The 26,448-nt window shown below is 38.6% G+C and overlaps 1 protein-coding gene across 26 annotated transcripts in view; it reads right to left on the bottom strand.

Moving 5' to 3' along the window:
• Nucleotides 1-26,448, bottom strand: part of MCTP1 (multiple C2 and transmembrane domain containing 1) — a 534,016-nt gene that overhangs the window by 84,506 nt on the left and 423,062 nt on the right. For 20 of the 26 annotated variants that reach the window (XR_013556012.2, XM_078447963.2, XM_078447964.2 and 17 more), the window contains one exon: nucleotides 11,378-11,497. The exons of the other annotated variants lie outside the window; for them this stretch is intronic. Coding sequence is in view for 19 of the 20 variants with exons in the window: in XM_078447963.2 (XP_078304089.1) it covers nucleotides 11,378-11,497 (120 nt within the window). In the remaining variant the exon portion in view is untranslated. The remainder of the gene's footprint in view (nucleotides 1-11,377; nucleotides 11,498-26,448) is intronic. 26 annotated transcript variants of the gene reach the window in all.

Here is a 26,448-nt window from a genome sequence, read left to right as displayed (position 1 = left end):
GAAGGTCTTGAGCTAAATCCAGGTCTTCCTAATTTCAAAATTTGGTCTTTTAACCTCAACTACCTGGAAACGAGTAGTGGCAACACTCATTTTTAAGATGTTTTTGATGCTGCCTGTGGGAGTGTCGCTCAGTTGGAAATTCGTTTAGATGAACTGACTTTCTTCCATTTAAGCATGCTACCAAAATATTTGGTTATTTAAAAAAACAAATGGCATGGTATGATAGTTATTTTTTCTCGCATGATGAAATAAATTCAGTAACAGATGACGGAAAATGCCCTTGAAGGGATATTTTAGTTTGGTTACCTACATGTACCATTATAGTTCTATGTACAAGATGGTGGAAAGGCTTTAAGTCTGCATGCCCTTGATAAATGTGTATCATATAACACTAAAAAAATTATGAATATAAAACGCTCAGAATTATTGGACCCCTCTAATAATTCTGATTTACCAACATTTTCCACAAGCAGATAAAGACATACCATTTGGTTTCTACTTTTAGTTTGTTAATTGAAGTCTTGCACTTTCTTGTCACCTTTCCGAACCAGGGCAATAAATCTCCACAAATATCACAGGAAACCCTGTGACAACACCACCCACTACAAAGGGTATAATGATCAGGACTAGCAATGCAAACTAGTGAAGGGGTCATGAGTCAGCTACACTACAAAGTGCTTCTGTTGACTGTATATCCTACCTCCCTCACCATAATGTTCCAAGGAGTTTTGGCTAGCTACAAGGAGATGGCAAAATCATTCACAAAGAACAAACAGGCTACCATTAAAAAGAGGGAGAGGGAGAATAACATATCCACCCTGGGAACTGAGACCCAAACTGTGAGTATCCATTTTTTCTTCTTTCCTTCAGCTCTCTCTTCAATTAGAGAAATGACAAAATTGTGGGGAAGACCTTTTGGAAGAACAAAGGTAATAAAAACATTTGGTTGACATACAGGTAAACGCCTGGGCTGGACACTTTGGAGAACCACCTAGGTAATGAGTTCTTTGGATCTAAGGGAGGCTTTGAAGGGAGTTTAGAAAGTTGGCTTTTCAAGGAGTTTCTGAGACACCAGAGGTGATTTGGGGCCCAAGTAAGTGAAAATCCATTATTTATGGGGGCAAGATACTCAGGTTTATTTCAAGGTTGCCAAGACAATTCATTTGGTGGAACAGGAGCTAGCTTTCAGGGAAGAATCCTCTAGAAGAATGAAGCTCCCCTCTTTATCTCTCACATGCGTCTTTGGAGAATCTGAACAAGGTGGGAAGGATTCAGGCAAGATACGAGAGTAACTACAAGCATCCTCTATGGCAGCTATCACTAACTTTAATCCTACCTTTCTTCTGAGTCTTAACAGATCCAAACCAACAAGTATGCCTTCCAGTGAGGAGAATCTTTAGTAAATTGACTTTTAAAAATAGAAATGTTTTCCTTTACATCTTTCTCTGTATGAACTGAGATGTCACGTACAGGTAACACTCATCTTCTACTGTTCTATAATTTTATCTTTCCAATTTGAAGTTTTGCTACAGTCTGAGAATAGAGTAGAAAGACAGCCAATATACTGAAGAAGTATTAAAGGCAAACATGGAGTTAGTGAAAGGGACAGACTGAAGGGTGGAATAAGAACTGTGGTCACAGATGAACAGACCCCTTTTCTTTACATATGCAGCACATGCACATACATCTGGGGTGATCTAAACCCCTTTTGGTTGCACACCCTGCAAATCATATACACACCCCTATTATTGCATCTATTATATTCATGTACTTGACTTAGTTGTTTGTTTCCCTCATTAGACCACAAACTGTCCTGGGAAGGGACCCTCTCTTAATCATCTTTGAACAACAGCTAGTGGCACGCCTGTAGATGTTTAATAAACTTTTGTTGAATGGAAATAGTCCTGCATAAAAATTAGACAATTTTTGGGGTGCCTAGGTGGCTCAGTCAGTTGAGCGTCTGACTTCGGCTGAGGTCATCATCTCACGGTTTGTGGGTTTGAGCCTGGCGTTGGGTACTGTGTTGACAGCTCAGAGCCTGGAGCCTGTTTCAGATTTTGTGTCTCCCTCTCTCTCTGTCCCTCTCCTGCTTGTATTCTGTCTGTCTGTCTCTCTCTCTCTCAACGATAAATCAACATTAAAAGGGGTGCTTTGATGGCTCAGTTGGTTAAGCGTCCAACTTCAACTCAGGTCATTATCTCACAGTTCATGGGTTCAAGCCTGGCGTTAGGTTCTGTGCCCACAGCTCAGAGCCTGGAGCCTACTTCAGATTCTGTGTCTCCCTCTCTCTCTGCTCGTCCCCCATTCATGCTTTCTCTGTTTCTCAAAAATATATAAATGCTAAAATTTTTTTAAGTGAATAAACATTAAATTTTTAAAAATAAAGAATATTAGACAATTTTTGACCCGGAAAGAAAGATTAGACTAAAATATTTATACATTCATCAAATATTTTTTGAGCAACTGCTACACTTCTGTGTCTGAGACATCTTGTTCTGTCCTGGGCGTAAATACAAAAATGTGAGATACAATGAGAATAATTTCGACCTGGTGATAAAGACCCACAGTGAGGTGACTATTACAATATAGTGAGACAGGTATGGGATCTCAGAGGGGTCAGTTCACTTATCTTCTTGGTATGACTTGGTAGAGGCACGCTGGTGGTAGGGGGAGAGAGTGAGAAAGTCAGGGATGATTTTGTAGAGAAAATGATAAAGATGTGAGGTGATTACCCAGGAACATATACATGAAATATTAAAATCTTACTGGGTGGCAAAATAGTATTAACTACCAAAATACTTAAAATGTACACAGACTTTGACCCAGAAATTCTCCTATGATGATAGTCCTAAAGGGCATTACCAGAGACCTGACCAAAGATTTGGTTAGAATTTTATTTACAGCATTAATTGAGATGGAAGAAATATTTGAAATACTTCTAAAAGGAGTGTTTAAGAAAAAATTATTCATATGGTGAAAATTATGTAGCTAGTAATAATCATGGGGTTTTCCACTGATTTAAAGGATCCTCTGGATATGCTGCTGATATAAAAAGTAGATGTACTGGGGCACCTGGGTGGTTCAGTCCATTAAGCGTCCAACTTGATTTTGGCTGGGGTCATGATCTTGGGTCATGGTCTCATGGCTTCATGGGTTCGAGCCCTTCTTTGGGCTCTGTGTTGAAAACGCCAAGTCTGCTTAGGATTCTCTTCCTCCTCTCTGTCTGCCCCTCCCTTGTTTGTATGCATTCACTCTCTCTTTCTCTCTCCCTCTCTCTCAAAATAAATATTTAAAAAGTAAATGTAAAAGTAGGTGTACTAACTGTGCATGTAAGATGATCCAATTTTTGTAAATGACATGCCAATGCCATGAATATATTATTTTTAAGGAAAGAGTAGAACGCATAGAGAGAATGTATCACTATTTGGGAAACCACAAATACACTCTGCTCCAGACATCACTGCTTCCAATGCAGCTGCTATCCTGGCCATGCTCAGTCCTGGTCTCCTGCATCCACCACCCCTCAAAGCTTCCTTTTTCCCCAAGGTGGGAAGCAGCAACAGGAACAGTATGCTGCTGCTCCTTCTCCTCCTCCTCCCCACCCCCCTTCCTCTCCTCCCCTGCCTTCTCCACCTACCCCCTCCCTGTCCCCTGGGGCACAAGGCCTCGACAAGCTGCTGCCTGCTGGTCAACTCCAAGAAGGTCCCTCCAAGTTCCTGGTGCAGCTCGAGGAGGAGCCTCTGAGGCAGACCCAGAATAAGGCGCTGGGGAGACCCGGCTTCAGTGGCTGCAGCGCCACCATGTAGCACACTTGGACCTCAAGCCCTTCACATGTGGCTCCTTTGGCAAGCACTTCAAGAGCTCCAGCCACCTGTCATGTAATCAAACCACAAACTGTGCCAGGGGTGGCTGGCTACACGCACGTCCCCCAGAAGCATGTGTGGCTTCCAGGACAACTTGAGCCTGGCGCAGCACATGTGCTTCCACAAAGTTCGAGACCTGGCCTGCTCTGCTCCTCCCTGGGCCACCATGTTTGTCTCACACAAATTTACCGGCTTTGCAGAGGTTACCTGCTTCCCCTGGGTAACCCAGGTACCCATCTACATGATGAGAAAGGCATCATTCCTTCCTTCTCCCTGCTTCTTACTATGCTACAGGGACCAAGTTGCTGCCCTCTGGGGGCCTGCTGAATGGGCGCCCGTGGAATGCAAGGAGAGAACAACAGACTCCCGGTCTGGGAGCCAGTTAGAACCGTGTTCTGGTCCAGCCTCAACGTGGGAGCCTTTGCAAGCAGCAAAACCTTGGTTTCCTGTGCTCCCAAGTGGTGAAACATTGTTTTGTGGGTAAAAGAGATGACAAAAGCGCAGGGGCACTGCCTGGTTCATGTTTGTAACTCCCTCTTCCACCCAGTACCCTCACCCTTTGTTCAATAAACATTCTGCATTTGGAAACAAACAAACAAACAAAAAAAACATACAAACAAACAATTCTGCTGGAATTCGGGGGAGACAGAACTGAAGGTATGGTTGAATGGGGCCTGCCTGTGAGGGGATCTTCCACAACATGCTTGAAGATGTTGGAGAAAGACCAAAGCGGCCCGAAAATCAGAAGTTTGTTTCAGAAGGGCTCATCTTCCTAAAGGTCTTGAGGTAAGAATTCAAGGTGTAGTTGGGATAAAGCTGCCAGATAAACACAGAACATCTAGTTACATCAGAATTTCAGATAAATAATGATCACTATTTTAGGATAAATATCTCTGTTTATCTCAAATTTCAATTTAACTGGGCATCTGTATATCTACTGGCTAAATCTGGCAACCTTAAATTGGGGGTGAATTCAGAGAGCTTTAGGGGCTAGAGTTTGAGAGAAATCTGCGGGGTACAGGCCTTGTCATCTACTGAGACTGAGGGGATAAGAGCTTGGTGGTGAGGTGGGGGGCATTTGAGCAGTGTGGAAAAATTGTAGAAATCTATTGGTCAGTGTTCAGAGCCTGATGAGGTGACGATCATTGATGATCACTGGTGTCTGGGGACACCAATCTGTCCAGTGACTGATTATCTGGCACAGCTAAGCAGTTGATGAACAGCTTTGAGGGCAGTCATAGGGGATAAACTTTTCTACTGACATCTGATTGGCTGTTGGTTTCTACTTTTTTTTTTTTTTTTAATGTTAGTGACTGTGTTGGGAAACTAAAGGTCTGGTTCTTTTCATGGTCCTTCTCAGATTTTTGCAAGCTGGTGACCTTCTGAAAAAATTGAGAAAATTGCTGTTGAAATAAGCAGGAAGAAGAAAAAACTGATCATCCATTTTTAGATGTGTTTACAGGCTGTATGACTCAGTGCTGCTTCTGTTAAGAGCAAGTATGTGGTCTTTTTTGGTACTGAGATGCAAACAGAGGAGGCTTGTGGTCTATGCTACTTTCCGTGAATGATAAAGTACTGAAGCAGAGAAGATCTAACTGTACATTCAAAGTGCTTTGCTTATGGAGTCCTCTCTTCTCAGCCCGCTTTGGCCAGCCTCTTTAGATTCTGTTAGGAATATTTCACTTGTTCAATACTCTACTTATTCAAATATTACACCATGGACTTCTTTGCAGCTGGCTGAGAAAAGGACAAATGTATTTGGTTTACAGGAATTCAGGTCAAATAAGCAAATGTTTCTTTGCTGGCTTGTATTTGGTGGACCATCCGAAGTCGTCCAACCACCGGCATTTCTAGCAACAAAGACAATTCTCTCTCCATCAGCTTTATTTCTATAAATAAGTGCTCTGGGTTTAATGGGAACAGATCCAACAAGAAATAATAGTATGATTCTAAAGGGGAAAAGCAGAATTGAGGGCTTTGCCATTTAAGGAAGCTAACAAAACATTTCAGCATTTACTAAAGTATTTTAGCAAGGCAGAATTTGGCTCAATTTGTGTCACAGTCACATCATGAATCAGAGAATGATTTCATTGATTTACCCTACTCTTTAGTCTTTTAATGCCTCCATTGATTAGGCAACTGAGATTGCTATGTGGGAGGAGTATCATGACAGTACAAATGAATGTTCTTTTAAAGTGTAATTAAAAAACACCTCTTGAAGAATTTTTGTATATCAAGAACATTAAAAGTCTTTTAATCACTAATTCTCATCTCTGGTTTACTCTTCCCATCCATGTTCACCTGGGTGGATTGAAGGTGGTCCTACAGGTCATGAACAATTTTGAAATCAGTGGGGTCACCTGGGATCAAACAGGGACCAACACCAATTTTTGAGAGGTCACGGGGAACCTCATAAGAAGGATTCGGGGGGATACTTGATTCCATATAAGGCTCTGGACACTTAGAAAGTAAGCCCTTGGGAAGGGCATGCCCAAGAATACACCATGGAAATAGCCTGGGACTTTAGAACAGGGTACACTCTAAGTTCCTATCTCACTTACTCTATGGAGTTCATTATTTATCTTCTTAGAGTTTGAATTTCCTTATTTGTAAAATGATGATAAAACCATTTAGAGTAATTTACTTGATAAAGTTATTATAAAGAATTAAAAGAGATAGTGTGTATAAAAAGGCTTAGCAGGATACCTGATACATAGAAGTTGCTTAATAAATAACTGTTCCATTTCCCTGAAGAGAAGGAGGATATGGAGGCGAAGTGGGGAAAATGAGGGTTTTCCATCAATCTGCATGCTTGAAGGTGGAATTCATACTGCTGCCTTTTCTACTGTTTTTTTAATGTTTATTAATTTGAGAGAGAGAGAGAGAGAGAGAGAGAGAGAGACCATGAGCAGGGGGGAGGCAAAGAGAGAAGAAAAGAGAGAGAATCCCAAGCAGGCTCTGTGCTATCAGCACAGAGTCCAATGCAGGGCTCGAACTCATGAACTGTGAGATCATGACCTGAGCCGAAATCAAGAGTTGGACGCTCAATCAACTGAGCCACTCAGGTGCCCTGCTACTGGCTTTTTTAAAGCTCAAGGGAGAAACTTGCTCTAAAGGGATCCAGGGAGACATGAGATGTATCAAAATACAGTCTCAAGAGTAATGCACTTGACTGGTGGTTAGAGGTAAAAACTTCAGACAGATTGACAGACTCTAATACCCATTCTGCTACTTTCCAACTGTATGCCTGTTCTGTGTCCCTTTGGGTAAGCTGGTTGGTTTCTCTGTATGTAAAGTACTAATAATGAAACCTATGCCCCACGAGGTGCAAGAGACCACTGATTTGCTCGACCAACCCAGGTCTTTCCTTCTCTGAGACTTGATTCCCTTCTCTCAAGGAAAGGCTCTTATGGCCATGCTTATTCCACATGAGAATGTTCCCTTGCTTACCACAGAGGAAGAGACCAGTTGGCACTTAGGATGACCCAACCCACTGGCTAGGCAGATATAATCAGCTTTTCTCTCCTGGGGGTGAGATGAAGGACATGAGGAAAGAATGTGCCTAACATGGTGCCCAGGGCGTAATGAGCATGCAGTAGTGTTTAAGCGCCAAGTAAAGGCAACTTCCTGGTATCTACTCTTTAACTTAAAAATTTCGGTCTACAGTAACTATAATGTGGGTAGTTGGGACAAGCCTAATGGGCACTGCAGGAGGGACTTTTCCTCAGGGTTTGGAGTGACAGCTCAAACCAAGACAAGTATGACATTCCTGTCTCTATATCCCCTTCATTGCCGAGACATATCTGAATGAAGCATGTATTTATTCAACAGGTTTTGTTTTTTTTTTTTCTGGAAAAGCCTAACAATTCTCATGCCAGAAATTTTAATGTCATGGTCTGAGTGTAGGTAGACTCAGATGTAGGACTGCTTATTTTTAACAAGTCCAATTGGGAACCAGCAGAGGTGAAATACCACTTCTAACCACGCCTCTTTCTCATATGCACCTCTGAGCCTACAGCATTAGCCTCAGGAACGGCTGTTTCCTTACCCTGTTCTCAAAGGGTTCAGCTCATTAAATGCAGCAAAACTTACTCGGCAAGGATTACATCTCATTTTTCTCATTAAACTAGAACAGGCACCACGGTAGAGAAAAGATAGGGGGTTTTAGCTTCTACAATTTTAAGCATCCAAGAAAGGAAATGGTCTCCTTAATAAACAATAAACACACAAAGAAATCCTTTCCCATTTTGGTATTAATCTCAACTATCAACCCATATGGTGAAGACAGAATTTTTACCCATTGATGCACTTTTCATCTCTCATAGTATTTCTTTTCTTTTTTTTTTTTTTTTCAACTTCTTATATCATGGAAATGATACTTCGGTTTTTCTCTTGCATACAAAGCTCAAGGTCAGTTTGATTTGTTTTTCTTTTATAATTTTTATCCTGATTGAATTTTCTCAGCTGAATGTACAAATGATGTTTTTTTTTTTTAATGACAAAAAATTTGCCAGCCCACCCACCCTCCTTCCTCCTCCTCTCTCTGTCTCTGTCTCTGTCTCTGTCTCTGTCTCTGTCTCTGTCTGTCTCTCTCTCAAAACAGAAAGGTTTCTAGAATCACACAGTGGTGTGGTTAATAAGGACTCAGGGCAAAATACCTTCCTCCAGTGCTATGCACTATGCGGTAGAGTTAGTCAGGCAGAGCATGGCAGCCCCTACACTTTCCCTTGATTTACATATATGTGTATGTATGTGTGTATGAACGTATATGTATATGTACAGAAGTGTGTGTGTGTGTGTGTGTGTGTGTGTGTGTGTGTGTATGCGTGCATACGTGCATAAACTGTAAGCAGCAAGGTGTAATCCAGGTTTGTTTTCAAAAGGAGCAACTAGTACAAATGCACAGTTAGGTATGACAGAAGACACATAATTAGACAGATTGGATTTAAAAATTACATAAAATCTCAACGGAGCCGCTGAGTAAAAAACTGAATGAAATGTTGTGATTGCTGCTCTGGCATCTAGGAACACAAGAATATGTGGATAGTGTGGGCAAATAAAAAGCAGTTACTGAGAGTTATGGAGTGTAGCTGGCATTTCATGAAACTTGAAGGAATAAAATGTTGTTTGTGGCTAAAGGGGAACTCCCTTAGAGATATGCCTAAAATAAAAGATTTGGTAAATACAATATTGGAATTATATTTTGGGGGGAAAAGGGCAGTAGAGAAATTTACATAGTAGTAACTTCAGTAGTCATAAAAATTCCTAGAGAATTGTAAACCCAAGAGGATACGTGATAGGCTACTATTTCCCCTGTAAAAGTGGACCTTTCCAGACAAGGCAGGTGTATTCTGGAGGAGATGACAAGCAAACTCTACAGTTACAGAATTTTTCACTAAGAATACTCAAACCAATGACTAAATATTGAAGATAAGCCCTCTCATAGGATTAAGAAGCTGGAACTAAATTACCACTTTTTCCTATTTGCAAATAATCTTATTTGCAAATTTGTCTCAAGGCAACTGAATGAAAAATAGATATTCTTCTCTCTCGACAATCTCCCCGAAATAAACGCAACAAAAAAGCAATTGTCTGAGTGAGTCTCATTTCTTAAAGAAAACATCCTGGATTAATTGATAAAAGCACCTATTAGTCCCCATGACACCAATGCTTATGGCATTTGGGGCTTGTCTCTCAGTGTGAAATTTAAATATATATATATCCATAAAATCCTTGCTAATAATAACTTCTCATCTGTTAATACTGCCTAACCATTAAAATCTCTGTTAACAATCTCATGTTTGGTTTGCTAAACCTTACAAAAAATGTTTTCAACACTTCAAGCTTGCAAAACACTTGCCAGAGAAAGTGGCAAGTACAAAGATGAACAAAGAGTCCTCTCCCTCAAACATACAGTCATGTGAGAGAAACAGAAATATACACAAATTAAACGGGAAAATAAACATGGTGTTTTGTTGGCAACTTTGCCATGTAGTAGATGGCTGTGCATCAGGATGTTTCTTTTACTTTGATGATAAAGAAAATTATCCTGAAGAAATTGGTTCTCCCTGTGTTACCATTTAAAGTGTGTTTTGCTTGCATTGTTTAAAAGGGAAATTGTTTTAGGTCACAGGTATGTTTTTGCAACCGTGATGATGCTATTATAATAAAGTATGACATAATGTTACTCAACTGATGATCAAACAACTTTGGTTCCTGTACCCTTATGGACATGGTAGATGGCAGCAACTCCTGACTGGAAATCAAATGTAGATTCTTAATGGCCGAAAAAAAAAATCTATGTAATCTGATGAAGACAAACAGCTACCAAATAGATTCCCACATTTGAAAAACCTTTAAAGTCTTCTCAGTAACTATCTATAAAGTTATCAGATCGCAAATGTCCTATTTGGAGAAGACACCTCCCTCCATTCATTTACATATAGGAAAGCTTTTTGAAGTTGTATGTTCGCTAAGGGTATAGTGACTGAGATAATCTAAGGGGAATGAAAGTTGGCAGAACAACAGATATGATAATAATGTGGGGCTAGCTTTTGCTTCTCAGTCTAGAACTCTTTTTGAGAGAGAAGGCTGTCTCACAGACTCTAAAAACTTTCAAAAATGCCAGAGAGGGCAGGTGGGTTCAGTATAATTTTTCCTGGGTTAAAAGAAAGCTCTTTATCCTCCAGCTGGTAATTCTAATACAACCCTGACACAAAGAAAGATATTTGCTGTTGTTCAGTGAATGTTCATTGAATTAAGGTACTTTATGCACTTTTCCAGGCCAACAACCATCAATCATTCCTTCCTTCCAATGACAGACTACAGAGAAATGTCTTAAATAAAATACATTCATTTGGTCTGATCATAAATAATTTCATGACATTATGTCTAAATTCGAGATTAAGACATAAAAACAAATAAGGAGAGCAAAAGAAATACTCGTTTGAAATAATCCATTTATAATTAAAAATCATAGCTCATTCTTTGGTGAGCTCTTGATTTTAGTTCCTACCAAGACAAGTCATGTTAGAAATAGGTGATACTTTTTATTTAGGACCAAAGAATTATTTATTTAGGACCTAAATTAGGACCTAAATTATTTATTTAGGACCAAAGAATTGTTAGTTTTGAACTGATTAAAACTCTCATCCAAACTTGAGTATTTATAAACAGAATTTCTAGTTTGTAAAAATGAATCGATGTTGGCCTTTTCAGAGCGACTCGGAATAAGAACAAAAACACATACGAATAAGAAAGTAGAGGGGCGCCTGGGTGGCGCAATCGGTTAAGCGTCCGACTTCAGCCAGGTCACGATCTCGCGGTCCGTGAGTTCGAGCCCCGCGTCAGGCTCTGGGCTGATGGCTCGGAGCCTGGAGCCTGTTTCCGATTCTGTGTCTCCCTCTCTCTCTGCCCCTCCCCCGTTCATGCTCTGTCTCTCTCTGTCCCAAAAATAAATAAAAAACGTTGAAAAAAAAATTAAAAAAAAAAAAAAAAAGAAAGTAGAAACTTACTGTATCACGTTGCCTGTTATCTTTCCCTGATATTATCAAGAAGTAGTTCCATGTCAATAGTAACAACAAAACCAGTGGTATCATGTAGAGCTCAAAGTTCCAGACAACAAAGAGGAAGAGCTGGAGGAGAAGGAGAGAAAAAAAGATGAGTCAACTCAGACTTTCATTAAATGGACTCTCTTATCCATACTCCACTTCAAAACCATAAAACTAAACGCTTCAGAATGGAAAGATTTATCCTGAAAACAAAGACTTGAGAACTTGTTAGGCATTTTTCTAAAAGCACAACTGACCCCTGGAAACTTACTGTTAAGATTTTTACTTTAATTTCTATGAAGGAAAACTGTTATCGTTACACTGTCAATGAGGTGATTTTAATTTTTCTCCCCTAGTGAAATTATTGTTAGGTTGGACAAAATACAGTTAGAAAAAAAAAAGTCTGCCCAATGAGCTTCACTACATTGTCAGATACAGCCTCTATCTGCCTTGATGATAAATAATGAATCACTATTTAATATCATGGACTTTTAAAAAAAAGTCTCACAATGCAACACGCTTCATAGGCAGATGAAAATACCAAGTCCGCACCTGAGAGCAAAGATCTCACATTATGAATAAAAGCACTGCTACCAAGAAGTGTAAAATAACCAGCACTGTGTACCAAGTGTGACTCGCTCTACCCATCCCACCACTCCCCACCCCCCAAGTCTCGTAATCCTGAAGAGATCATCTGAATTCTCTGGGTCTGTGGCTCTGGCTACCAAATAAGGCAACATTAAGTCAGATGATTTAGTGAAGGGAGTGAAGACCTGGATTCTATTCCTAATGCTGACTAGTCCCATAACTTTTGGCACCACATGCATCCTCCTTTCAGGGTTTGCCCCTGTAAAATGGAGGTGATAAGAGTATTCACCCGAGAGGCTGTGACAATTACACAGTTGAGACGTGGTAAGAAGTTAACACACTGCTTGGTACCCAATAAGCTCTCAAACCCATTTGTATTATTGTGTAAATGTTTAGCAATACCTTCTGAAACTCAGAAAGTCAACTATGGTCGACTAAAGTCCTCAGGTAGTACTTATTCTGTTACTGAGAAGTGGAAAGTCATCCTCCTGCTAAGGTTTAGCGGAACCATGATATAAGTGGAGATTTGAGCCAGCTGGTTGGGGTAATACAGACATCTTGCATTCGACAGGCCAGACGGGTTAGGAGCAATGCCCTAAGAACATTCCTGCCAGGCATGGCAGCATGGACCATTTGCAGCCTTCTCAATAAACCTCAGCCAAGCATACAGCTTATTAAGATGGCAGAGAAAATGAACTTGTGTGGAGTGGTAGAGAACACCCTGTTTTTAATGTTTATTTATTTATTTTGAGAAAGAGAGAGAGAACGAGTGGGGAAGGGGTAGAGAGAGAGGGAGAGAGAATCTCAAGTAGTCTCTGCACTGTCAGCAAAGACTCATGGGGCTGAATCCCACAAACCTTGCGATCATGATCTGAGCAGAAATCAAGAGTCGGATGCTTAATAGACTGAGCCACCCAGGTGCCCCAAAGTGTTTTCATTTCTAAACACAGGACTATAGACCTTATAACCTTTAACATCCCTTTCCTAATATTTAAAATGACTTCATGACATTGTGCCATCTATTTTTTATGTGACATTAAATCCTGAAAATTATATATTTTACTAAATTATTGGATATTTATAACCCACACCAATAAATAATGATTTAGTAACCCAAGAAATGAATTTTGGACAGAATTACATGGTAACTATAGATTCGAGTTCGTGAATAAGAAAAATCTCAAATATATCAATGCATGAGACATAAGCCTTATCTTTTCTTTCATGAGAGAAGTAGAAGGATCTCCAGAAAAAGCAAATATTTCTATTTAAGTTTTGAAACTTATGCAATATATGTAAAGATGATACAAATTATAATTGATGGTTTTGATTATTCTATTAAAATATGTTTTTAAAAGATAATTCTTTATTCAGGAAATGAATTAAGGCAAATTTGATAGACATGAACACATGTAAAAGGGAAAATAATTTTTGGCTGGGATCCATATTAATTATTTACACATTTATTAGTAAAATTTAGGCTGTTACCAGAAAATATGCTCTTTAAGGATAAGGACTTTTTCTTTTTATTCACTGTTCTATCCCCAGAGCATAGAACAGTGCTTGGGCACAGTAGGTGTTCAATAAATATATATTTGCTGAATATATGAAGAAATGGGCATTAGGTTCCCAAGTCTTTTAACAGAAGTCTACTTAATTATTGTTTAGTAAAAGTAGTATACAGCCACTATATAGCATCAAGTAACTTCATGAAAATGTATTCAGAATTACAACCTGGGGGGCGCCTGGGTGGGTCAGTCCGTTAAGCATCCGACTTTGGCTCAGGATATGATCTCACAGTTGGTGGGTTTGAGCTCCATGTGGGGCTCTGTGCTGACAGCTCAGAGCCTGGAGCCTGCTTCAGATTCTGTGTCTCCCTCTCTGTCTCTGCCCCTCCCCCCACTTGTACTCTGTCTCTTTCAAAAATAAACATTACAAATAATTAAAAGAAAAAAGAATTATAACCTGGGATGCCACTAACTAGTTTCTCTCTGAGGCACACAAAGATTCTCTATCCATTCTGGCTATGCAGTCATAAACTTGACTTGGTGTGTTTTGGCCTCAGGGATGGGACTCAGATGATTCCACAGTTAACAGCACCAACTCTAATTATTTTAAATCTATTAAACGCATATATTCCATCTTGTAATGTCCACTCACTGGTGTTAGAGTTCTGATAGGTCACCCAGAATAATGTTACTTGGGACGCCTATGTCTCAGTGTTAGCTGGAGGACAGGTATTGCATAGAATAAGCTTTCTAGATGATAACTAAGTAATCAAGACACGTATCATACCTTTTTCTTCTCTAGATTCAACATTACTAGTTACTTAAAGCACCAGTCACAAGGTATGGTTCACTGGGCACATCTCCATTGTGGGCATAGTCCTCTCACCACATCCAAATCCATACAGCAAAAGCTTTCTTAAAATACAGCACTCAGGGGGTGCCTGGGTAGCTCAGTGGGTTAAATGTCTGACTTTGGTCCAGGTCATGATCTCACAATTTGTGAATTCAAGGCCCGCATCAGGTTCTCTGCTGACAGCATGGAGCCAGCTTCAGATCCTCTGTCTCCCTCTCTCTCTGTCCCTCCCTCCCCTGCTTGTACTCTCTCTCCCTCAAAATTAAATAAACATTTAAAAAAATACAGTACTCAGAACTGTACATGCCTAATTAATACCTATGGTATTTACATGTCCTACCAACATGGGCACCAGAACATAGGATGGGGAAAGATATAGAAGAGAAAAAAAATAAAGTAGAATTTCACTAGTTTTATGGATCTTGGCAGTAGAAAAATAATCTTCTCTATTTTGTGTTCCTTAAGAATCTAATAGTTGGATGATTAGGTAAATCATCTGCTGCTGACAGTATCTTTTTGTTAAAAAATAACAAGGGAGCTCTGAATCAACTCTACATACAAAAGCATTCTTTTTTTCTTTCTCAGTATCTAACTGGAGATTCCAAAAGGTCAAAGACAAAAAGAACATAAATACAGATTAACAATAAAAGGTACTTATTGAATATTTCCTATGTGCTATGTAATAGTGCTCAAAATTAGGATACGACATGGTTTCTGGATTCAGATTGCTAGGAATCACTAAGAAAAAAAAAACAACCAGTCACTATAATATTAGTGATCATTATAATACTTGTTAGCTGGAGAGGATCCTCTAATTAAGAGAGGCCTCAAGGGAGGAAAAGTGCCTTTTAGCTTCTTGTTTCCATACTCAAGCTTCCTCTCCCTGGGGCCTATCTGCACCGAGATTGATCCTCTCCTCTTTTCCTACAGAAAGCCAAGGTAACACTCAAGACCAGGTCCTCAGTGTCCTACTAGGGCAGTACAAGAAAAATGGCTGGGAAACCTCAGGAAAGCCAAGACCATACAGGATCTATCCTTGGTCCTGACTCCACTTATTCCTAAATTGGAGAGAAAAAAGTCAGATATCATAACAGGCCAAAATGGGATGGAAAAAGAAATCAAGGAATGATTAAAAAAAAAATCTCTGACACATTCACAGAACATAAATACAAACCATAAAAGTCCTAGCATCTATCCTGACCCATACTTCCAAAACCCAAACTGAACCTGGTCCAAATTGCTCACTCATAAATCATCACTAAATAAATGGTAGTTGTTTTAAGCTACTAATTATGAAGTGGTTTGTTATATAGCAAAAGCTAACTGATACACATCCTTTTTTCCAAGGAGACAATGGTGTATAATAAATATGGTGTGGACTAGAAGACTGAAGAAGTGGTTTTAGTTCCATTTCTGCTATTTGACCACAGGACCTTGAGCAAATCAGTTTTTCTCTTCTATTTTATTCCATTATTTATAAAATGGAGATGGTAACACCTGCCTATTTCACAGGTTGGCTGTGGGGAACAACTCATGTAAAGTATAAGAAAACACTTCATCACAAAGTATTCAGTAAGTGCAAGTGTTATCAACTCAATGCTTTTCCTATTTAAATTGTTTCTGCAAAATTCAAAGACTTTATAGACTAATCCTCCAAGAATGGCCAAAATAATAATTCCTCTTTGAGAAGTTATAGCAGATGGGGAGTGTTTCTCAGAGGGATTTGTGTTTGAAAGGCATTTGCTGGAAGGAAATCTTAAGTGTTAAACAGAGGGCTTGCAGTTAAAATTTTTGCTAATAGTTAAAACAAGAAAAATCCAAGTCTTTACATAAATTCATTATTTCTAGTAAATGACACTAGCATACACTGCAGATTGTGTGAAATCTAAACTCAAAACAATCAGGCTTTTAAATGTTAACCATTTTTAACAATCTCATGCCCCTTGATATAAAAGAATCTTGTTCTCAACTAGCAGTTTTGTGAATGTTAATTCCTGTCCCTAATTTTTTTCACTTTTAAATCCATATACCTTTCATCTAAATCAATGTTGTCTTGCCTATGACATTAGCATCAACATTACAGAATGCAATTACTTGGTGTCTATTTGGGCTAGGCTTTCTTTTTGTTTGTTTATTTTTAATTTGGGCCAGACTTTAAAAGTAACCTAAATTTTAATCATAAATATTCAGAATTTTTTTTTTTTGAAAATCCATAACTTATGGAAAGGTAAATAATATAATTTATTATCAATCGTGTCTTGTATCACGTTACAAAAAAGAACTTTAGGGAAAAAGTCCTGAAAGGTAGGCAGAGAAGGCAGAAGATACTGTGTTATTTTGCAAATAGGTAAACTGAGGCTCAAATTTGAGAATTGTCTAGGGACACCTGCTACTGAGAGGCAGAGCCAGGTCTTCTGACTCTCAATCCAGTGTGCTGCTTTTCCACCAATGCTCCATCGCCTCTAAGGTAAAGAATTTTATTGAATATTGATGGGCCACAGTTATCAATTATTTATTGACTGATCATTTAATTTGTAGACTTCCTGTATGTTTATTTCTTTCCTTACTCTTACTCTGGGATACCTACTTTTGTATTAGTGCAAAGAAATGGAACACCACTTCTTAGGTGTTCTGGTTAAAGGTTTCACACAGCAGAGAGGTCAAAAACTAACGGTCAAATGAGGTTTGGGGAGCCAATTTCATTCTTCCCCTTTCTCACTATCTTGCATGGTTCTGAATAATCAAGAGTTGGCTATTCACAAGCTTTTTATTAAATGGGGTCTTCTTCTATCCAAAATGTTTAGAAGAGGTTAGCAAGGTGGCCATAAAGCCAGAGATTAGAAAAATGAATGAGCCAATTACATTTTTTCAGATTAACAAAAGCCTTCCTTTTTCACATGAAGATTAAACAAACAAACAAAAACCCTTTTTACTAAGAAGCTAAGTGAAGGTGGGCTAAGGCTTTTTGCTCATATTTAAACAAGGCAAATTATATAAAGTAGAGGGAATGATTCAAAATACTAAGATTTTAGAGCAACACCATTTCTTCGGAGATGTAAGACATGCAGGATTTTTCTTTCTTTGAGCCTAGGGTCTTGAGAGTCCCAGGCAGGACAGGGCCATTCACATCATCCTATCAATTGATGCTCTCATTGAAGTGCACTGGAAGATGCCTGCATTCAATGATCATTCAGCGCAACACATGACAGTTCCCCTGGGGGAGCACACTTCAAAAAAATCATTTAAGTTGGAATATTGAATATCCTATTCTTTTGCAAACTACAGTATATTTTAAAAAGAAATCTCATCCAAAATGATTAACACTTCCTACTGTTCAGGAAAAAAGCCTGCCCTTTCAGACTAACAGCTGTGGATCATTAGCTCTCCAGTGATGAGATGTGTTTGATGAGTATTTTTCTTTCTAATTAAGAGATGAGATTCTCTATTTGACTGTCTCTTCAGAAAGAAGTGAGGAAAAAATTCTCTGCCTACATGGAAAGGCCCTCTCCTACAAAACAATTAATTATTTCATGGCCCTTTTAGAAAATCCTTTTCCTCCCTAATTTCAATTCATTTTTTTTCTTAAACTTAACACATTTACACCCAGGCCCTCACAGTATTAACCCATTTTTTACCCAGCGTTCCCTCTCTGATGTTTTCCTGTTTGTTTTATCCTTCAATAATAACTATTTTAGAAAAAAAAAACAGGATGAGGAAATGTATCAAAAGTACATATATGCTTACCCTAACAGAGAGCATCTGGTATGGTAATAATCTCTGATATGAGAGAGGCCTCAAATTAGAAAAGTAATAAATACCTACCATTTGCCTGTTGAGGAAGTGGGTAGTGCAGTGCTTTAAAACAAACGAAAACAACAACAGAAACAACTCTAAGGTGCTTAGCATTATATAAAAAACTGCTTCCAGTAATTAATCCTTAAAAAGAAACGATTTTACCTCTACCAATAAGATTAGCCTTAAAGAAGAAAGCTAGGGAATGTAGAGCGACACCTAAAAATAACAGCTTTTCTTTTTGAAAAAGCCATCAACAAGGTTATAAAATTCTTGAATTAAAAAGACATGATTCAAGAGTAGAGTAAGAAGCAAATGAAAGAACTCTTGGCAAATTAGTCTCATCAGATGCTTCTTTAAATCCTTTTAGGCTCAGGGAGAGAAAGGAAGGAAGGAAGGGGAAAGCATCAGCTTTCAAAAATTTGGGTACTGTGCTGCCACATCCCTCCCCCATGGTGCACTTGAAAATATGCGAGGATATTTTTCATCGCAACCGTGGGGTGGGAGCAGGGAAACACTGGCATTTGCTGGGTAAGGCTAGGGGCGTGAAACACCCTGAACTATGTGGAAGAGTCCTGCCCAGTGAAAAATTTTCCTGTCCCAAATGCTCCCGGCACGCCTCTCAGAAACATCGCCAGTTCTTTCACATAGACAACAGACCATCCCCAACTTAGCAAAGAAGAAATGGTAGGCGTACAAACAAATGTATACAGAAGAAGGGCAGATATGTTTCCTAGATGATGGCAAGAATTCTGACGGAAGGACTTAGGGTGAGGCAGTAGTATAGAAAAACATGCACTCAGTCATTAGCGTTTGCTCTAGTTTATTTCTCGCCATCTATTAACATTTAGCATTTCTGAAAAATATGGCTAAAGAACTGGAGGTTAACCCATTCTGCCTATTTACCCTCCCTTGGATTAAGTCAGACTCTGCACATCATCAGTCTTCAGAACTTCATCTTCTGGGAAGGGGGTGGTTTTGCCTTGATTTAAATAGCCAGATGGCATCACCACCTGCTATAAGGTCTTTATTTCTGGTTGGTTCCACTAAAGCCTTTTGTTCCACCTCCAATGAAAAGAGGAGAGAAGATAGGCAAAATGAATTCGATTAATTCCCAGCATAGTGATACTTTTCCAAGGTGATTTTAAAGTATGAGATGCTGCTCTTTTGAAGAGAGGTTTTGTTTTGTTTGGACTGTTTTCTAAAATAAACAGCAGGGAAATGGTGACAACCTTAGACCCGATGGATTGCTCCAACTTGTGCTGTTTCCTGGGGTCATGCCACAATGGTACAAGGAGCATTATCATGTTCAAATGAGCCTCATACAGATGCTCATATACAATGATTTCTCATCCCTTCTCTCAGCTAAAATGAGAATTGAGATGGCTCCCTCTACTGCTTTCTTTGTGAGTAGTTTCAACCAGATACCAAACTGCCAAGACTGTTGGTTTGTTGTGTTTTGTTGTGCCTATGTGTGTGTGTGTGTGTGTGTGTGTGAGCATGTGTGTGTATTTTGTGGGTTTAGAACAAAAACTCAAGCACTCTACTAAATGATCCCTTATAGTGACTTGGAAAAATATGTCAAGAGAACCATCTATCCCCTTTCGGGTGACAGGAGGAATATATGGTTAGGGGTAGGAAAAAAAGAGAGAGAAACTGGTTAACGTGTTGGTAAAGCTTTGAATTGAATGCATATTATATACTATAACTTAGGTCATTATTTGTTGATAGGTTGAAAAGTCTTTGTTTATTCAGATTTACTTAGGCAACTTATAAATACAGATCAGTAAGTTCTAATTCTTTACTTCGTGAAACTGTGCACTGGGTTTTTGAAGTTGCTTCTTGAAACTTAAAGTCCACAATCTTAGTACACCCAAGCCTTTTTGAAAAGCATAGCTTGACTCCATCTAGTAAAGAAGCACATGTGACAACTAGATAGAACTCATTTGAAGATGTCTTACGTACGACTCACGGAAACAGCTACAGAAGAATCTCCACAACAAAATGGACCAAAAACAACCTCAAAGATGGTGCTATCAACTAATCATAGCATAATGCACACTACTTTCCTTGATGGAGATATTATATCAATATAACCTGGCAGCCAGGAGGCTTGGAAAGTTATTTATTTATTTAGATTTTTTTTCTCTGTTTCAGCTTACAACTTGTACTGATATTTCATGTCATTTTTATCAAAGTCAGAGATGAAAGGCTCTGGCTTTGCTTTGAGAACACTGACAACTCCAAAATGTAAAGCCCAGAGTATGTCCAACTTGAGCATCACGTCAACCACACATGAATAACTGATAAGAAATCCCTGCAATGTTGTGCGTCTAATGTTAGTAAAAGTTGGGATGTAGAACGAAAGTGACAAATGCTTATAGATGCCTGGAGAATGTTGATTCTCTGAGGTCCCTTTCATTAGAAATTAGTACATTACCCAGTAGTTTTTAATGCCTACTACAGTACCAAATACAGTTAAGTTTTTCATTTTTTTAAATGTTTTCTTTTTATTTTTGACAGAGAAAGAGACAGAGCATGAGTGGGGGAGGGGCAGAGAGAGAGGGAGACACAGAATCCGAAGCAGGCTCCAGGCTCCGAGCTGTCAGCACAGAGCCCGACGCGGGGCTCGAACTCACAGACTGCAAGATCATGACCTGAGCCGAAGTCGGACGCTCAACCGACTGAGCCACCCAGGCGCCCCAAGTTTTTCATTTCAATAGCTTTATTATTCATAGAAGTTCTGCTCATTCGAAATCAGGCTGCATGCAAAGTCATTCTGGCAGATTACACAGATCAATACATATCAAGGAACAACTGCTTTAAAAAATATCTAAAGACTATATAAAGAAACATGTAAGAATGTGTTAAGGCTGTTAAGTTCATTGAAATTTGTCTTTCTCTAGTGTCTCTTTTCTCAAGGCTTCAACTGGTTCTGGAAGGACCCATGACTATCTGACTAGTATAGGTAAAGAATATTCCATACTTTCATTTAAAAAAAGAAAGTATTTTAATGTTGATTCTCAATTTGTTTTTGTTTTTTATTTATGCCTCCAGGGCTAATGAAAAAAGCATATTTTTTTCGTGATATTCAAGTCATTGTATAGCATTCTGATATCCCTTCCTTTTAATTCCTAAACTATTACTAACAAAATTATTGGATTAAATGTTTAAATAATATTATTTGGGGATATTGTCATGAAAATACGCCATTATTAAAATATACTTCCATATATCTTCTGAACAATATTACCTGGGAGTATTGTCATATGCACGTGCTGTTTCTATGTATTTTTCTAGGCTTTAGAAGTGCTGTAAAGGTTTGTTAAGGCTTATTGAAGATAGTCATCTTTTACATTTTTAAAGAAATGAATCTGTTACCATTACTATTTTTGAAGTAAGTTCTTGATCAACTCCCTTCTTTGTGTGTGTAAATGCTGTGAGTAGACTTACAAATCTGATACCAATGTTTGCTGTTGTACAGAATGTAAAATTTTCCCTAAGCTTGAAATCTGGCTTTAAAGCTATCTCCATCATGAACAGGTACAATATTTAGGGCAACAGCTGGCACTTCAGTTGCTCATGGGGGGAAACTCCCTCTGTTCTATATACTGTGCCAGAAAATAGGATACTCAGCCAAACACATGTTAGTAAAGTCTGTGATACAAGTTACTTTAAAAATTAGTACTGTAGTCTTTATACTCGCCATTCTATGTCACTGAATAGGAATGCCTTTAAAAAAGTGGATGATCAATTACGGTGACTGCTTTTTGATGCAGCAGCTGATATGCAGAGAGCTGTACCCTGCCAAATTTTGGGATGTTGGGTACCATTCTGATTCATTTCCACTCAAATTATCTCACTCAGACTTATTCAACTTACCATGAATATCTTGCCTAGGCTATTGATTTCTGATTTTTCTTTTTAATCCTTTTAATCCTTCATGATACAACATAGTGGTTACTGTTGGTTATTCTTTGTCTAGATTTAATACCTTCATTTCAATCTTAAAATTGCAGAGCCAAAGTCAGAAAGCGTGTTTTAAAATTTTCACCTTTATAAATATATTTAAGACCTAATAATATCATATATTTCAGCTATCTTGCCAGCTTCTGAAACTTCATCTCCTATTCTGTCTTATAATTTTCTAATTTTCTCCTTCACTGGTCTCATTCCCCCCAATCCCTCTGTTCTGGAAAAACTTCAAGAGTTATGTTTAGCAGCTCTAGCTATGTCTGAACATTTCTCTTTGCAATTCAAATAATCATCTTGGGCTGATTTTAACAGCCTTCTTTACTCCATTCCATCTTTTAGCCTTGCTGTGTAATGTTTACTGATGAATGTCTTTCTCCCGTTTCTTAACAGATCTAAGTGGTGTAGTTACTGCACGGGAAGCCTAGAGGTTTGAACACTAAGTAGACATTTCTCTTGGCTATTTTCCACACCTCCAAACATTCTCTTAAATGCAACAGGGCTTGTGTTTCAATGGTAACAGAAGTTATCAGAGAACACTAGTTTAGACAGCAAGCAAGCTGAACTCCAACTGTTCCAACAGCCTGACTTTTACAGTAAAAGGAAAGGCCCTGGGCCAAGACCACTGAGATGAGCAGGTATTTTTAGTTCACTTGTAGGCCAGCTCTAATGTAATTCTGAAATGTTTTCTTCAAACCAAACCCAACTTTTTCAGGGCTGTCCAAATCTGTTTTCTTTTATAGCAAGTACAAATTCTTGGAGCAAGGGAAGCATGCGTATCATTTGCAATGCTGCTGCATGTCTATGGTGTTGATGCCCGATGGCTCAAATTAGTCCGCCAAGCAGATGAGCGCATTGTAATTAGCTCTTGTCAAACTGTTAGAAATACAAAAACCATTTCCACTGTAATAAAAATTATGAAAAAGAAAAATCTCTCATATCATTTTCAGCCAAAATAGTTCCTGAAATGTCTGGTAGTTTAGGATTCCAGAGTTCTAAAAGAAGGCCATTTCATTTTCAGAAAAGCTTTCACTTCATTGACATGGATATGCTGACATGTATTATCTTTCAGGCGTTTTTGTTGTTGTATTTGATTGTCTGTAAAACCTCGTTTCTAAAAATAATCTGTTGGGAGTGGACACATTTTGTTGAGCCACATGGTACTGATGTATGATTCTCAACAAACATTTAAACTTCTTCAAGTATTTTTTTAATCAAGGTTTTCTGACTTCTATCAGTGTGTTATTATTTTCAATTTTCCTGATTAAATATTACATTCTTTTTCAACAAAAGAGGACATTAAGGAGGCAGGATCACAGCTTCAGATGGGATAACTCTGATGTTAAACTCCCATGTGATGATCATCAGTTTATTGGGGAAAATTTACTTGGATATTCACTGTTGGGACAGCGACTCAAAGACTACCTTGCTCAATATTTAAATTATTCACAAGCTTCAGGAGGCTTCTTGAACTCTCTGGAATTTAATGTCCTCTCAAAGAAAAATATGAGCTATTAATAGGTGGTTATTTTCCAAAAGTAAATTTATTTATTTAAAAAAAATTTCAATGTTTATTTTTGAGAGAGAGAGAAAGAGAGCGAGCGAGTGCGAGTGAGTGAACAGGAGTGGGGGGAGGCCAGAGAGAGGCAGACACAGAATCTGAAGCAGGCTCCACTCTCTGAGCTGTCAGCGCAGAGCCCTAAGTGGGGCTTGAAACCACAAACCGTGAGATCAGGACCTGAGCCAAAGTCAGATGCTTAACTGATTGAGCCACCCAGGTGGCTTTTAAACAAAAGATAAGTTTGGAATTAGGTCATATATACCAAAAAAAATTATCCACTTCTACTTGCCTTCAGAACCTTCCTAAAGGTATCTTTAAGTATCTTTGTGAAAATTAGCAGGATGCTATAAATGAATCTATCTTTGAAAATAATAAAATTACCATATACAAAACTTAATACAAAATGATCATAGAGCTGAAACTATAAGACTTCTAGAAGAAAGCATAGAAGAAAATAGTTGTGGCCTTACGCTAGGCAAAGAATCAAAAAATGTATTTTGTTTATATATTTTTGAGAAGAGAGAGAGAGAGAGGGAAACAGAGCGTGAGTGGGGGAGGGACAGAGAGGTTAGGGAGACACAGAATCTGAAGCAGGCTCCAGACTCTGAGCTGTCAACATAGAGCCTGACCCAGGACTCAAACTCAGGACTGTGAGATCATGACCTGAGCTGAAGTCAGATGCTCAACCGACTGAGCCACCCAGGCATCCCAGGCTAGGCAAAGAACTTGCAAATATCAAAAGCATGATCTAGATATGTATTTAAAAATTAGACCTCATTCAAGTTAAAAACTTTTATGCTTCAAAAGACACTAGTAAGAAAATGAAAAGGCAAGCCACATACTGGGAAAAAATAATTGCAAATCACGTATCTGATAAAGGACTTGTATCCAGTGTATATAAAGAACACTTAAAAATAATACAAAGACAAAAACCCAATGAAAAAATGAGCAAAAGATTTGAACAGCCATTTTACCAAAGAAAACACATGAATGGCTACTAAACATATGAAAAGATGCTCCACATCATTAGTCACTAGGGAAATGTAAATTAAACTGCAAGGCAATACTGCTTCATACATACTAGAATGGTTATAATCAAGGCCAAGAGTACTGAATGGTCAAGATATAGAGAAACTGGAACTCTCCTAAAATGCTGATGAGGACGTAAGATGGTGTCATCACTTTGGAAAACAGTCTGGTAGTTTCTAAATAAGGTAAACAAACTTTAACTTAACATATGAATCAACACTTCCACTTCTAGTTATCACCTAAAGGAAATGAAAACATACGCCCACATAAAGCCTTGTACATGAATGCTTATTTATAGCAGCGTTATTCACAATACACCTCCCAAATGGAAACAACCCAATTGTTTCTCACCTGGTGAGTGGAAAGTGAAATGTGCTATATCCACACATTGGAATACTACAACAATAAAAAGACACTACTGACACATCCTGTGTCATGGACTCAGAATCATGCTAAATGAAACAAGTCAGACGTACAAGACTACTTTTGCACCATTCCATTTATGTGAAATGTCCAGAAAAAGCAAATCACTAGAGATAGAAAACAGACTGGAGGCTGCTACAGGCTGGAAGTGGGAACAGGGAGTGATTATAACTGGCATGAGGGATCTTTTTGGGATGATGGCTGTACAACTCTGTAAATGTACTAAAAATCAGTGAATTACATATTTAAGTTGGTGAGTTTTATGGTATATAAATTACATTTTAGTACAGTTGGGTAAAATTAAAAATTATAACTTTTGCAGGGTAAATTCTGAAACAAAGAACTAAGAAAACCTAGGCTAAGGCAATGAATGATCATAGATCTCAGATGTATCTTTACTCCCAAAATATTTAAAATGCTACTTGGTGACACTACCTACATTATGATTCTTTGGACAGCTCTTGCTCCTTTGAGTTCAGAGAAGTTTTGCAAAGACTATTAAAATAGTTAAATCAAACACCAACATCAATCACTGTTAATTGGCAATGAAATGTCCCAGAGGCAGGCAATGAAAATGATAATAAAATACTACCACCCTAAGGTGAGACTATTATGTTGATTGTTCTAAATTCCCACGAGAGGGGCGCCTGGGTGGCTCAGTCGGTTAAGCGGCCGACTTTGGCTCAGGTCACCATCTCGCGGTCCGTGAGTTTGAGCCCCACATCGGGCTCTGTGCTGACAGCTCAGAGCCTGGAGCCTGGTTCAGATTCTGTGTCTCCCTCTCTCTCTGACCCTCCCCCGTTCATGCTGTCTCTCCCTGTCTCAAAAATAAATAAATGTTAAAAAATTAAAAAAAATAAATAAATTCCCATGAGAAATATGATCAATTTGGGGAAAGAAAATGTTGAATTCCTTACCCTGTGAACAAGAGCAAGCTGACAGAATGAAAAAGGGATTCTAAGGAAAACTTAGGATGTGGAAAAAAAAACAGAAAAGGGGGGAAGGATAGTGAAGAGCAACAGGCTGAAAAAAATAAGTTGGATAAAGCAAAACAGAAGCAAATCTTAGTACAGGAGAATGAGGACAGAGTAGGCACTGGCAGCTTTCCTGCCCAGAACAAAGGACTGCTGCATAAATATGACAGTGTTTTCTATTTTGTAATTGTGCTGGGAAGCTCTTTCAATGTGGGCCTAGAGTCTTAGGTTTTCGTGTGGATTCCTCATTGATCTCTACTGCCAAGTTACCTACAGTACCACCTATTAGGAAATAAAACTTCTCACCACCTCCCTCTCCCCCTGCCCATCCATCC

This window comes from Panthera onca, chromosome A1 (assembly GCF_046562875.1).
Source record: "Panthera onca isolate mPanOnc1 chromosome A1, mPanOnc1 haplotype 2, whole genome shotgun sequence".
NCBI classification, from domain to species: domain Eukaryota; kingdom Metazoa; phylum Chordata; class Mammalia; order Carnivora; family Felidae; genus Panthera; species Panthera onca.
Note: the sequence above shows the minus strand (reverse complement) of the source record. Positions and strands in the feature narration are given on the sequence as shown.